Genomic DNA, 13,829 nt, shown 5'->3' on the forward strand with positions numbered 1-13,829 from the left:
ATAGATTTGAGTTTTTCTTCACTGTGATTTTAATTTGGAAGTGGGTTCCTCTACAAAAAGCTTCTAAGCAATTTTTTTGTTTCCCTGTGCTAACCTTAAACCAAAAAGGTATGATATAGATGGCCTGTATTTTGTTTATGGAATAACAGGAACTTCAGCTAAAAAATGTGCCAAGACTGATAACAGAGCTATTAGAGGGAGTCAAGAGAGAGCTTTTTAGAAGAGTGATGAGACACACAGGAGCTACACACTTGATAGAGTAGAAGCAACACACTTTCTAAAAGTTTTGAAATAAACATCTTTGCATGAAATGAATGTCCAGCCTTCCCAAAAGATTCTCTGCCTAGCAGACATAACCTACTATTAATTGCTCAGGCTAAAGGCAGAGGGCTTTCTGAAACGGATTACTGGCGTTACTGTGCCGATCTAATGTATATGAGCAGTAAATTAATAATTATTTGTTGACACTAGTCAAAAAAATCTGCTTGAACCACTTAATTCTTAACTCTGAATTATAGAAGTAAAATAGCAAAATTTGAAATTTTTTAATGTCATGTTTATTAATTGTTGTTGTTCTCCCATAGTACATTTGTCTGCATATTTCAAGGCTGTACAAAGACTGGTGTAAGTGCTTAATACCTATTAAAAGACTAACCCACTTTAGTCAATAATTGACCCCTCCTGCAACTAGAGATCAGATATATACCAGGAACATGAGCAAAGAAATAAAATAATGATTGATGTTGTAAAGACCAGAAGAAAAAAATAGATAGGAAAGAAAACAAGGAAATAAAATAAGCATGCTCGTTATGAATGTGACTGGTTATTGTGTCTCTTAATAGTGAAAACAGCTCTTTATAATATTGTGGCTATACTAACCATGAAGCAGATGAGAAGAAGAGTACCAATGTTGTATTACCAGACGGTCTGGGAACAGAAGAGGTTATATCAAGAGACGTGGCAAGTACCACTGGTGGGGTATGGGTGTTATTGGTAGGGTGCCTGATCCTACAAACAATACTGGAGTGGTGTTTGCTGCCATGGGTAATCTCCCAGGCACAGACAGTAATGGTACAGACACTGGCACCACGGGGACATGGCTTGAGCTTCCTGCTGTCTGGGGACTTCTAGGAGCTGCTTTAGGTGCTAGCATGAGCTAGAAGTAGTCTTCTGGCTGCTCTGAGCTGCATATTTGACTCACAATGGTTGGCTTCGGGGCGCCAAAGTGCAGAGAACAGATCTATCTCTTTTCTTCTTAGATCAAATTCTTAGAACCTCTAAAGTTTGCCCTGGAATGAGTCTGGACTATTGATTACACAGAAACAGTAGGCAGAGCAGTATGTATCTGCAGGGGAAAAACACCCCTTCTTTGAGACCCCTCTGCAGCAGCCAAGCTGGGACAATAGCTGACAGGCAAGGGTGTAATAGAGTCACTGGACAACAATGGTACTAGGCAAGGTAATAAGCATTATGCATGTTAAGGTTTATGCTAGCTATCAACTTCCTGTTGGTAGGAAAATTGACACAAATAGTAAAGTGACATAACTTGTACCTATTTGTCAGTCAACATAAAAAAATAGGAGAGAAGGCAGCCATGAGGGAAGAAGCAGACGTACACAACCCTCTCCACCCACATGCTCCTCATCTTCCCTGCTAGAAGATGTATCTATGCTGTCAGTATCACACAGGCCTATTTTGTCCCAGAGCTAATGACAGTTCTGCATGAATGCAACCTTCTTTAAAAAAAAAAAAAGAAGCAAGGCCCAAACAAACATGCAAGTATGATAACTTAAATTGATGAAGAGTCTCATCTACAAAAAACAGTGAATAACATCAGTTAAGAGGTGGAGAGCCCCTCTGTAGCCATGCCATACTCATCAGGTCTAATACTTGATCTAGGAGTGGTCATCACCACATACCTAATTTGTACATTAACCTAATTTCTTTTCAGAGGGTTCACAATTTTTCCCATGAAGAGTATAGTGTTGTCCATATTTATGACCATTAGGAAGGGCCGGTTGAATCTAACAGTAATTGGAACGGACATGGGCACTATTTCCATGCCTGTGGCAGCTGCTGCTTCGGTGCCAGTCTCATCCACCTTTACCACAGCCTTATGAATAGCCTGTGAAGAAACAGACATTTGACAAGTCAAGGGCGTACAAAACTGGTCATCTAAATAAGAATGAGAGTTAAAAGCACCTGAAGAAGTTACTGGTAAGAAACAAGTGTCAGATGGACAGGTGTGAGTCCACTGCTTAAAGATAGCAAAGTTAGGGGGGAAAAAAAAATCAGCAAGCTACATGCAGCACAGCTTTCTAGCCCCAGAGAGGAAAAGTTACTCTCCAGGAAAAGTTACTCTGGAGGGGCACGTCCCTGCTAGTGAAAGCATTTGCTTTGTTTCTTTCTTATTCTTTGCATCTGCTCATGGAGATCTGTACAGCTAGACCAAATGTTAAGAGAGTAAGACCATATTTAGTGTGTATTAGAAGTGTATTAGAAGTTCATACAGTTGAAAAAATAGCATGAATAGAAATCTTAAATTATGTTTCCTATGTTCCTTCATGTTTTGGGAAAAATGGGAACAAAGATGAAGGGCCAGAAATGTCAGGTTAAAGCACAGAAACACAAAAGTTTGACCTTGTAAAATCAAGACACTGATAGATCCTGATTTGTAATGTCCACTTGAGGTCATGAGGGCAGTTGCTTTCTTCTTTAGACAATTAAGTTAGCCCTGATTGTCAGCTTTAAACTCTAGGTTTATTGAAGCATGATCTATCTGTAGCTTTTACCTGAGCCTAGCAGGAATTGTTCATATGCTTGAAGCCAAATGTTTGTTATAATTGCATTTTCATTTCTCCCAAACAGTTTAAAAGCAAGCAGTGTGTTTTTCCTCTTCCCTCACCTCCATAAAATATGAGTAGTGATACATCCTACAGCCCCCTACTTGCCCACAAACAGGCTAAAGAAGGCAGACACAAACAAAAGCAGCCAGTGGTGACTGTAACAGCATGCTGCAAGAGGGTACCAGGGTGTGGATGGATAATGATTTGGTCATGTATGCTTTATAAAGTTGCCCCATGCAGGTCAAAATAGCCTTCTAAATTAAAAAATTACTGACTAGTAATTTGCTCCAACCCAATTGCTCATACAGTGCAACTAACATGGATAAAATACTCTTCATGCCATCAGCTGCCTTTTTATGGAAGCGAAGCCTCTTTACATGAGTTTTGCACCATGAATAGCTGTGCAGAAAGTGATGCAAGTATCAGTAACCATGGGCCCATAAAACAAAAAGCAGTATGACTTACCTGGGAAATTCTGTGCTGGGGCTGCCCAGTGATCCCAGAGAGGTCAGCCTTATCAGTGAATAGATCCATGATGCCCATTTTATATAAGATATCTTTTAGGTTATATGTCCCATAAAGCGTGAATTTCGGAAGATACAAATTTACTGAGCTGCCAGGAATTAAGTGCAAGAATACAATGAAACATTTGATCAGTTATCACAGAACAACATAGACTCATAAGAGGAAAACTGATTTTGCTTTCTCCCTAAAGACATTTTGCCTGTAGCCTCCCTCTAGTCTACACAGGAGATGAAAATTTTCTGAAGTCAGTGATCTCTTCTGCAATCAGCTGGAAGCACCTTAATCATGAGCCATTACTGAGGATGCACCTTGTGAAAAAGAGACTCCTTTAGGTGCCTCAAACTGAGCACAAAAAAATCCAACACATTCAAGTTCATGGAATGTTACTTTTGGAGAAAAAACTGACCTTGTGTATTTGTCATATAAAACAGGACAGATAAAATGGAACTACATCCACTGAAGAAGCAGGACAATAGTAAGTAGTGATAGAAGGCATGGCAAAATAAAAGACAAAAGCAAATTTACAGAATATAGTTAGCCAATAGAAAATCTCTTTCCTGTGTCAAGCCCAGTGTCTGACTTACTCAGTTCTAAGTGCCTAGATTGCCGCTTTCCATAAGTTAACCAAACTCTCTGTTTCTGACTCGTTTTTCCTTGTTTTTCCCCTAAGTATCTAACAATTACTTTTCAAAGGTTAAGCCCAACATTTATGGCTAGAAGCAGCATAATGAGACAGAGGTTAGTGATAGCACTGACATTAGGTACTATTACCTAGTGAGAAACCAGGACAGCTCTCCAGGGCTTTAAGTCAGGGAGATGTGAACATTTAATGAAGCTAGCCAAAGAGAAACTCATCCAGTGGGGAGGGGGGAAGGAAAAGCCCATACCTCCAGCATTGCACAGCATCTAATGCCAGCTCTGGCTGTATCCAAAAACAAGAGTGCTGTGGATTGATAACAGGTTGCTTGACCTCTTACTTCTCCTTGATTTCAGTCTGTGCTGATTGCTGCCCTGAATGAGGGTGCAGCTATCACTGAATCCTCTGCCTTACTGTTACCTAAAGGCACTCCTTCACAAGCCCCCACTTGCTTCCACTACAGAGCAAAGGGAAAGCCACAGACACACAGGAGCAATGCAACCAGGAAAGGAGCAGTGGGATACACTTTTCAGGAGTGAAAGTGAGGTTTTCTCTATAGCTAAGCCATTTAAAATATCTCAGCTGTCTATACCGGTGACACTTCAGCACTGTTCTGTCAGCCACCAGAAATGAAAGATGTACTTCACAACATTTCTGCCACTAATATCAACATCAGTTTGCAGACAGAAAAGGGACAAAGAGGTAGGTCACAGGCTTTACATGATTCCATATAATACTTTCATTTATTAAGACCTCCCAGAGACTCCAAATAATAGCTGATACAAGCAATTGTTTAAAGATTAAAGGGAAAAGGAGGAATTTGTGTCATTATTTTGTAGGAGGGAATGGTTATTATGAAAAATGGGGAGCAGCATGAAACAGACTTGTCTTTGACTGTGATTCTTTTTCATATTGTAAGATGGAGAGAGGAAATATAAATTCCTCCAATTGTATTTAGCATTCATCTTGATAATTGTAAAGGCAATTGTTTCTTTGGCAAAAATTATACCTAAGTACCTTGAGTCACCATCTTTTTGTCCTATAGTTCTATAGTCACAAACCACATAGCTACTCCCAGAAAATTACTTCGTTTTTGCTGGGTTTCTTTTTTTCTCCTTTTTTTTTTTTTTTGTTTGGTTTGGTTTCTTGTTATTATTGTTGTTGTTGTTTTGGGATTTTTTCCTTTGTTGCTGTTTTTAGTGGGGGTTTTGTTTGTTTATTTTGTTTGGCTTTGGTTTCTTTCACATATTGAGATTTGCCTTCACAATTGCTGAATGGAAGTTGTTATTTCAGCATTAACTTCACAATTGCTGTTAATTTTAATAGGCAGAAATTAAGAAGAGACAAGAAAAGAGGCTGAAGTGGTAGGAATACACTTGTAAATAGAAGGCAGAAAACTTCCCCCCAAAAAAGTGAGAAGGGGTCTAAGTCAAAAAGGGCCTATTAAGAGCTGAAGATGGGAAACAAAATGCAGAAATAACAAAAGTCCTAATCTGTGAAGGTTTTCAGTGCATGCAGTTCTGAATGTGAGAACACATGGACATTAAATTAGCCAAATCCAACTTAGGTCAGGAAATTTCTTCTATTGCTTAAAGCAGAACTAAAAATGACATATTGATTTTGTGTCATACCCCAGCACATTTGTTTCCTTGGCTACCATCTGAACCAAGAACTGCAGAATTTTACCTTTTTGTGACTAATGTCGACCATCGTGACAAATGTTCACAAGACAATGTTTTCTCCAGCTTCCTCATTCTTCCTCTATCAGGCAGAATAAAAAACGCTGAAGCACCTCCTTTGTAATCCATTTGCACCACAGTGGAAGACAGCTGCTCATCATAGCCATGCTTGAACAGGCCCATTCCAAACATCATTGGGACTTCAACAACCTTAGTCCCATCCACAAAAAATTTGCTCATTTTGGTGTACTTTGGATCGAAAGGTTTTTCCCATTCAGCTTGAAATAAAAGAGACAGAGTTACAGGATATTTTTAAGGACATATTATCATAGGACACATTCTTAGATGACAGAAACTGGTACAGATGGATCAGCTTCAAAGACAAACCAATTTTCAATGATCACTTGATCTTACTAAATACACAGAATAATTCAATAGCAACACAGAGTTGGTAGAATGTGATGTACAAAACTCCCTCAGATCTTAGAGCAGGCTGAAAAATCCTTCATTTAGATGAGTTATCAAGGGTTCTAACTTGCACTTTTCCTCCATGATGGCAGTTTTGAAGAGCCTGTAAAGTCCTCATATAATGCAGCCTTTATCTAAGCTCCAAAGAAGATTCTCTCATTTTCTTATTCCCAAAACAAAATAGGCTTGTAAAGGGTGACACAAGGCATGAATTCTCCAGAGAAATTAAGGGATTTGGGTTAGTTGCAGAGAGGTGTTGGTACCTCACATTAGATGATTATGTATAGAGTCATAAGGAGTTTAATTTCACCAGACTGCTGAGTTAGGAAACAAAACAGCAACATCAGAAAACTTTTCCACTGTTATCTTCACCATATTAAATTTTCAAAAGTTCCTCAGTCATGGTGAAACAAACCATCCACACTGAAACTCTGAAAGGTTCTTATCCTCAGTGGAGAGGATTTTCAAAACCAAATTCCAGGTATCCACATCATATGTTTCAGAGGCTGAGCAAATTTTTAAAAAAGGGGGAAATTGTGGAATTTTGGAAAGGCTTTTTGTTGTTTTTATTTTAATTTTTAAGAAACCTTGTTGCTCTGTAGCAAATTTTGCCTTCTAGAGCAAAACTAACATTTTATCATATGTAATGGACAAAAGTAGAGCTGTGACACTAAGTAAAGTAAGTGGCATCAAGAAAACCATGAAACAAGATGCAACCTCTGTTGACTTCTGATTTCTATTTGAACACTGATTACTAGGCAGCTTGTTACAAATGAAATAATTATTGTCTGCTGTTTCCACCATCTGACACAGCCTGCACTACTAAATAGCTTTCGAAAAAGTGAAATGAGACTTCTTCAGTGCATGTCTTGGTCTCTGAAAGCATAGACTGACAACTGCAATGTTCTGAACAGGGAAAAGTCACTACTTTTATACATTTTATATACTTTATATACTTCATTAATAGTGACGTCTATCATCAGATAAATAACATGCAGAACTTTTACATTATTATGCTTAAGGGAAAAAAGAAAAAAGCAGAATGAATCACAAAAACATGACTGACACCAGGCTGAAAAACTTAAACATTTATCTAGCGCTCAAATCAGGGAAAACCAACTGATTTCAAGAAGAATTTTGCTTGAAAACTGCATAGGATGTTAGGACCACTACTCTGGGCTTCAGGAGTGCAAACTTTGGCCTCTTCAGAGATTTGCTTGGGATAAAGCCATGGAGGGAAGAAGGCCCCAAGAAAGCTGGTTTGTCACAACAATCTCATGCAGCTCTATAGGCTGGGGACAGAGTGGTTAGAAAATGGCCCAGTGGAAAAGAACCTAAAGGTGCTGATAACAGCAGCTGAACATGAGCCAGCTGTGCCCAGGTGGCCAAGAAGGCCAATGGCATCCTGGCCTGTGTCAGCAATGGTGTGGCCAGCAGGACCAGGGCAGGGATTGTCCCCCTGCACTCAGCACTGGTGAGGCCACACCTCCAGTTCTGTTTGAGGCCCAGTTTTGGGAGCTTCACAATGAGAAAGACATTGAAGTGCTGGAGCATTGAGGGCAACAGAACTGGGGAAGAGTCTAAAGAGTCAGTCATGTGAGGAGCACCTGAGGCAACTGGGGATTTTTAGGCTGGAGAAAAGGAGGCTGTGGGGGGGAACCTCATTGCTCTCTACACCTGCCAGAAAGGAGGATGTAGCCATGTCAGGGTCAGTCTCTTCTCACAGGCAACAAATGATAGGACAAGAGGAAATGCCTCAAGCTCTTTCAGGGGAGGTTCAGGTTGGACATCAGGAAACATTTTTTCACTGAAGAGGTTGTCAAACATTTTAAAAAGCTGCTCAGGTATATGGTAGATTCATGATCACTGGAAATGTGCAAGAAATGACTGGCCTTGGCACTTAGTGCAAATAATTTATTTGATATGGTGGTGTTCAGTCAAAGGCTGAACTCAAAGATATTGGAGGTCTTTTCCCACCTTAATGGCTCTGTGATTCTCTTGATATTCAAGGATGACCTCCACCAAGCACAGGAGTGATCCATCCTAACAAAGAAGGAGTCAGGTAAAAATGCCAGGAGGCCTGTGTGGATGAACAAGGAGCTCTTTGGTGAACTCAAACACAAACAGGTAGCCTACAGAAGGTGGAAGCAAGGACAGGTAACCTGGGCAGTATAAAAAGAGATTTTCTGAACCTCCAACGAATAGATTAGGAAAGTTAAAGGTGTGATAGAATTAAATCTGGCCAGGGACATTGAGGGCAACAAGAAAAGCTTCTATAGGTATGACAATGATAAAAGAAAAACTAGGGAAAATGTGAACTCCCTCCAGAAGAAAATGGGAAGACTGGTTACCCAGAACATGGCTGAGGTACTCAATGACATTTTTTCCCTCAATCTTTACTGGCAAGTGCAGGGACTGGGAGAATGAAAGTAGTTCACTGTAGAAGAAGATCAGGTTCAAGAACATGTGAAGAACCTAAGATGAACATGTCCATGGGACCTGCAGATCATGAGGGAAATAGATGGAACAGCAATACCACTATCCATCATATTTGAGAAGTTATGGCAGTCCAGTGAAATTTTCACTTATTGAAAAAGATAAAGGAGAGCTCTCATTTTTAAAAATGAAGAAAAGAAAAGAAAAGAAAAGAAAAGAAAAGAAAAGAAAAGAAAAGAAAAGAAAAGAAAAGAAAAGAAAAGAAAAGAAAAGAAAAGAAAAGAAAAGAAAAGAAAAGAAAAGAAAAGAAAAGAAAAGAAAAGAAAAGAAAAGAAAAGAAAAGAAAAGAAAAGAAAAGAAAAGAAAAGAAAAGAAAGACCCAGGAAACTACCACTCTTTCTCACCTCTTTGAGTGGCAAGATATGGAGCAGATCCTCCTGGAAACTATGATAAGACACATGGAAAATTAGGAAGTGATTGGTGACTGACAACATGACTTCACTAAGGGTAAACTGTGGTAAAGGAAGATCAACAGATATCATCTACCTGGACCTGTGCAAAGAATTTCACACTGTCCTGCAAGACATCCTTGACTCTAAATTGGAGAGATGGATGTGAGAAGTGGCCCACTGAGTGGATCAGGAATTGTCTGGATGTTTCTATTTGAAGGCTTGCAGTCAATGGCTTGTTGTCCAAGAGGAGATCAGGGAGATCAGGGATGACCAGTGCTCCTTGGAGGTTGGTATTAGGACCAGTGCTGCTCAATATCTTTGTTGGTAAAGTGAATGGTGGAATTGAGGACACCCTCAGCAAGTTTCCAGAGACACCAAGATGGTGTGGTTCTGTTGACATGCTGTAAGGAAAGGATGCCCTCCGGAGCTAAGGGATGCCACCCAGACAGAGAGGGTGCCATGCAGGGAGAGTGAGACAGGCTTGAGAGGTGGTCCCACTAGAACATCATGAAGTTCAACAACGCCAAGTGCAAGGTCCTGCATGTGGGTTGGGGCGATCCCAAGCATAAATACAAGCTGGGAAAACAATGGATTGAATTGAAAGCAGACCTGAGGAGAAGGACTTGGTCCTGTAGGTTGATGAGAATCTCAGCATGCCCCAGCAATGTGTGCTTGCAGCCCAATAAGAGAAAGCCAAAAACATATTGAACTGCATAAAAAAGGTGTGGCCAGCTCCACTTCTGCTTCGCTCTGGCAAGATCCCACCTGGAGTACTGCATTCAGGTCTGGGGTCTCCAATAAAAGAAGGAAATGGATCTGTTGGAGTAATTCCAGATGAGGGCAGTGAAAATGATCAAGAGGGCTGGAGCAGCTCTCCTATCAAGACAGGCTGAGAGAGCTGGGGTTGTTCAGCATGGGAAGAGAAGGATCCAGGAAAACCTTAGAGTCCCTTCCAGTACCTAAAGGGTGGAAGTACCTATAGAGGAGAAGTACCAAGGGGAATGACTTTAAATGGAAAGAGGGCAAATTTAAATTTAGATTAGATATAAGGAAGAAATCCTTCACTATGTGGGTTGTGAGGCTGGAATAGAGAAATTATAGATGCCCCATCCCTGGCAGTGATCAAGGCTAAGTTGGACAGTTCTTTGAGCACTCTGGTAGAGTGGAAGGTGTCCCTGCCCATAGCAGGGGGATCTGAAATAGATGATCATTAAGGTCCCAAGTCATGACTATTAGTTAACACACAGATTAGACAGAGATGATATTCACTAATACTTTCCTCCTATTTCAAAGGCACTCTTATTCCTAGTTCTCACTTCTATCTTAGGGGATACCTTCTAGGCACCTTTCTCATGTGTTTCACAGCACTCAAGCAGCAAAATGAAATTCAAAGTATTCTTTGTCATTATGATGTTGACTAAGGCATGAAAAAGGATTGGTGTAACATAGTGGAATGACATGTCTTGTAGGTCAGAGTCAGGAAATTATTCCCAGACTTTTGTTCTTGAAGAAGGAATTCTGTACTATGCTACACCATGAAAAAAAGTGTCACCAGTAATGTGCAAGGAAGTTTATAATGCACAAAAAGAGGACAAGCACCTGAAAGTATGCACTGGTTATACAGCTAAGTGAGGTTTAAAAATCCTCTCCAGATTAATCCCAGATCTAGATAAATAACCTACTCTTGATCTCAAGACTAAAAAAATGTTATTATAGTATTGTGATTAATGCTATTCTTTAATCCATTTGCTTTAAAATTGGTGAGATAAAACTGAAACTCCACCACCTTTAGAGGAGCTAGGAAATCTTCGCAGTAGTAAACTGAACATCTCTTTAAAAAAAAACTAACAACCCTTACTGTTAGAACATGTAAAAATTAACTGTAATAGAAAGTCATCTTTAATATAAGGTTTCTTGGGCTTTTTGTCCCCACTGTGCTACTAAATTCATTGCTCATTTTTCAAACACTTTTCAGTAAAAGAAAAATTGACAGGTTTTTTTGCCTGTTTTGAAAGATGTACCTGATGCTTAATAGAAGTCTAAATGAAAACATTATTTGAGATAAACAAGTAGGTTTTCAAGAGAACTAAGAAATATCAGTCATCTGTATTTCAATTAGCTCCATTTAGTTGTGCCAAATCTTCAGACATTAATACAAGGAGCAGAGATGCAGATGGAAAGCAAAACAAAACAGAAATCTATTTCTTAATTATTTTCAGGGGAAGCCTCACATTGGAAAAATTCAAGCATCCAGGTTCTAAAAGGATAGCTTTTCTTTTAAAAATTTATCTAATATGCCATCTCCATTTCAATTAAAAAGCTTGATGATATTTTTATCGGATAAATTACAGAATATTATTTTTCTGACTACAAATACTTTACTTTCAGCATATAATCTGTAAGAGAGAGAAAGTTTGAAATAAGATGCAATATCTGTTATTAGACCACTGATTGAGCCTTACAGCCTTGATCCTCTTCTTCTCATTAGATCAGAAGTCTGAAAAGCTCTGGGAACATCTGAAGACTGTATCTAAGCAGACTGCACAAGTTAATTAAGAAAAACAAGCTTATTGTCAATAGGCTTGTGTTTGATACTGCTGGGTCCATCTCTCCACTGGAAAATATTAGAATCTGCAAATCAAAAAAAAAATGTTGAAACCTATGCCTCTAGACACACTGGGACTACAGACATGCTATTGGCAAAGGCATAGTTAGTAAAAAAATAAGGAGAACATGAGTGTGAAACTAAAGCTATTGTAGCTTGTTTAGTTTTCAATACATAAACATACACAGTAACAGCAAAGCGGTTGTCTAAACATATTCTGTTTGATGAGATGCTAATTTTTCCTTTAATAGAATTATTTGCATTTAACTCTGAACTTGCTGAACAAAAAAACCAGCTGGATTGAAATTCACAGAAATGGATCTCAGCCAAGAAAGTGCTTGAATCCTACTAGACTGTATAGGATTAGATGCTTTACTGCCTAGAGGTGCCTTCCTCAAAATGTATTTCACTTAATTTTCTGAAGGAAAGAAGTTTATATATTAAAATATACAGGAAAATTTGCCATACATTTTGCTAAGAGTTATCAGTGTCAAGTAGAACACCAGAACACCATTTCCAATAGCTTTGTTTCTAATTAAATATGAGTGAGGGCCAAAAGGGAAATATATGAGTCCACCTGCAAAACCATATTGCAAAAAATTATGAAGTTTAAAACTGACCTGTGGAAATAATTTATGGAGTAGAAGAACATGATATGTATATCTTACCGTTAAAATAGATATAGCTAATAAGGAGAATTTCAGTAAGTGGATCTAGGTTATTTATGAGGTCCTTGATTTTTCCATTCGTTCTTCTTGCTACATATTCATTGATCTTTATCTGGGCTTGATTAGCCTGCTTGAAGTTCATAGGATAAGCTTCTCCTTCATAGAAGTTTCTGAGATTACTTAAAAATTTTTCTTGTGGCTTCAGTCGATCAAGCACAAACAGAACATTTCCCATATTCAACTGTAAGCCCCCATTCCTTCTGTTTACCATTTGCATGAGTTGACGATAACCTTCATGTATCTCATTTTCAGAAATCTGACGAGGGTTAAAGCAAAGGACCCTAAGAATCTGTGTCAGGGTGTCTGATCTGGCACCCAGAGTCAGCATTGCAAAGGCGGTTGAAATGCTCAAAGGAGAGAAGAAAACGTTTCCGTTGTTTTCACGAGAAGAAATATCTTTGTAGAAACAACATGCAAATCGACAAACACTGTTCCTTACATTCTGCCATGGCATATTTTGGTTTTCTTGTGCTCTTGGGTTCTGGTTTCTTACCCCTTGTGGATAAGGCTCATAGCAGTAACTGTTGGAAAGGATTCCAACAAGTAAAATACACAGGGAAATCAACATCTTCATATTTCTCTGATTCTGTAATAGAAGAAAAGTTACATTTGGCTTACAAATCTATTCACCTTGTGTTTAGCAATACATCAATCCCTTCACTATACAGAGTTAGCGTAGCACCAGTGACTCCAAGATGTTTGAATTGGGGGAAATGAGCTTTCTATTTCAAGGAAGCAGACTCTGGAAAATTGCTCAACCTACTGAAGAGGTTATGAAATAAAAAAAATTAAAGTCAAAGAGGGATGAGGTAATTCCAAATACGCCCTCATTAAAGTTAAGCTACAATTCATTTTAAACTGGTTTTTTTCCCAATAATCTGTTTTCAATGTGGCTTTAAGTGATGGAAGAGTCAAAAGCACAGGTTTATAGAGAAGAAAGTAAGGGAGACAGTCAAGGCTAATCAGTTAAATTTCGAAATTGAACTGATGAAAAATCAAAGCAGAAGAAAGGCACATTATACCTCTTCTGTGAAAATTAAAACATACATCTTTGAATGGGCTGCATATAAACCCATATGCAGGCACCTAAGAGAATGCAAGTGCACTTGTTTATGAGGAAGTGATGAACATTTATGGTGATTTCATAAAGCTTTAACAGTTGAGCACAACTAAAAGAAAAAAACAACTTCTACAAAAATAATGAAAGAAATAGCAATTAGGATGTTATCAAAACCCTGAGAATACAGTGCTGCTTATAAAGACAGGGAAAATGAGTATGTACATAGAGCACCAAAAGGAAATAAGTGTGCCTGCTGCATACAAAGGCATGCTCAGTCCAGTGACTGAATCAAATCACCTAAAAACAAAATTAAAAAAAAAAGTATAAAATAATAGAGAAACTCTAGAGGAATATTGTATTTATCATCAGAAAGATAGAAAAGGTTGATTTGGC

The 13,829-nt window shown here is 38.7% G+C and overlaps 1 protein-coding gene across 1 annotated transcript; it reads right to left on the reverse strand.

The window, feature by feature from the left end:
• Positions 1 to 1,936: 1,936 nt before the first annotated feature.
• LOC118687602 (alpha-1-antiproteinase F-like) lies at positions 1,937 to 12,950 on the reverse strand. Its single transcript, XM_036384655.1, has 4 exons — positions 12,317 to 12,950; positions 5,695 to 5,965; positions 3,312 to 3,459; positions 1,937 to 2,125 (listed from the first exon to the last, which is right to left on the reverse strand). Exons 1-4 carry the CDS (start codon positions 12,948 to 12,950, stop codon positions 1,937 to 1,939), a joined length of 1,242 nt encoding a protein of 413 aa, XP_036240548.1.
• Between the last annotated feature and the right edge of the window lie 879 nt (positions 12,951 to 13,829).

The sequence above is a fragment of the Molothrus ater genome, chromosome 6 (genome assembly GCF_012460135.2).
Source record: "Molothrus ater isolate BHLD 08-10-18 breed brown headed cowbird chromosome 6, BPBGC_Mater_1.1, whole genome shotgun sequence".
NCBI classification, from domain to species: Eukaryota; Metazoa; Chordata; class Aves; order Passeriformes; family Icteridae; genus Molothrus; species Molothrus ater.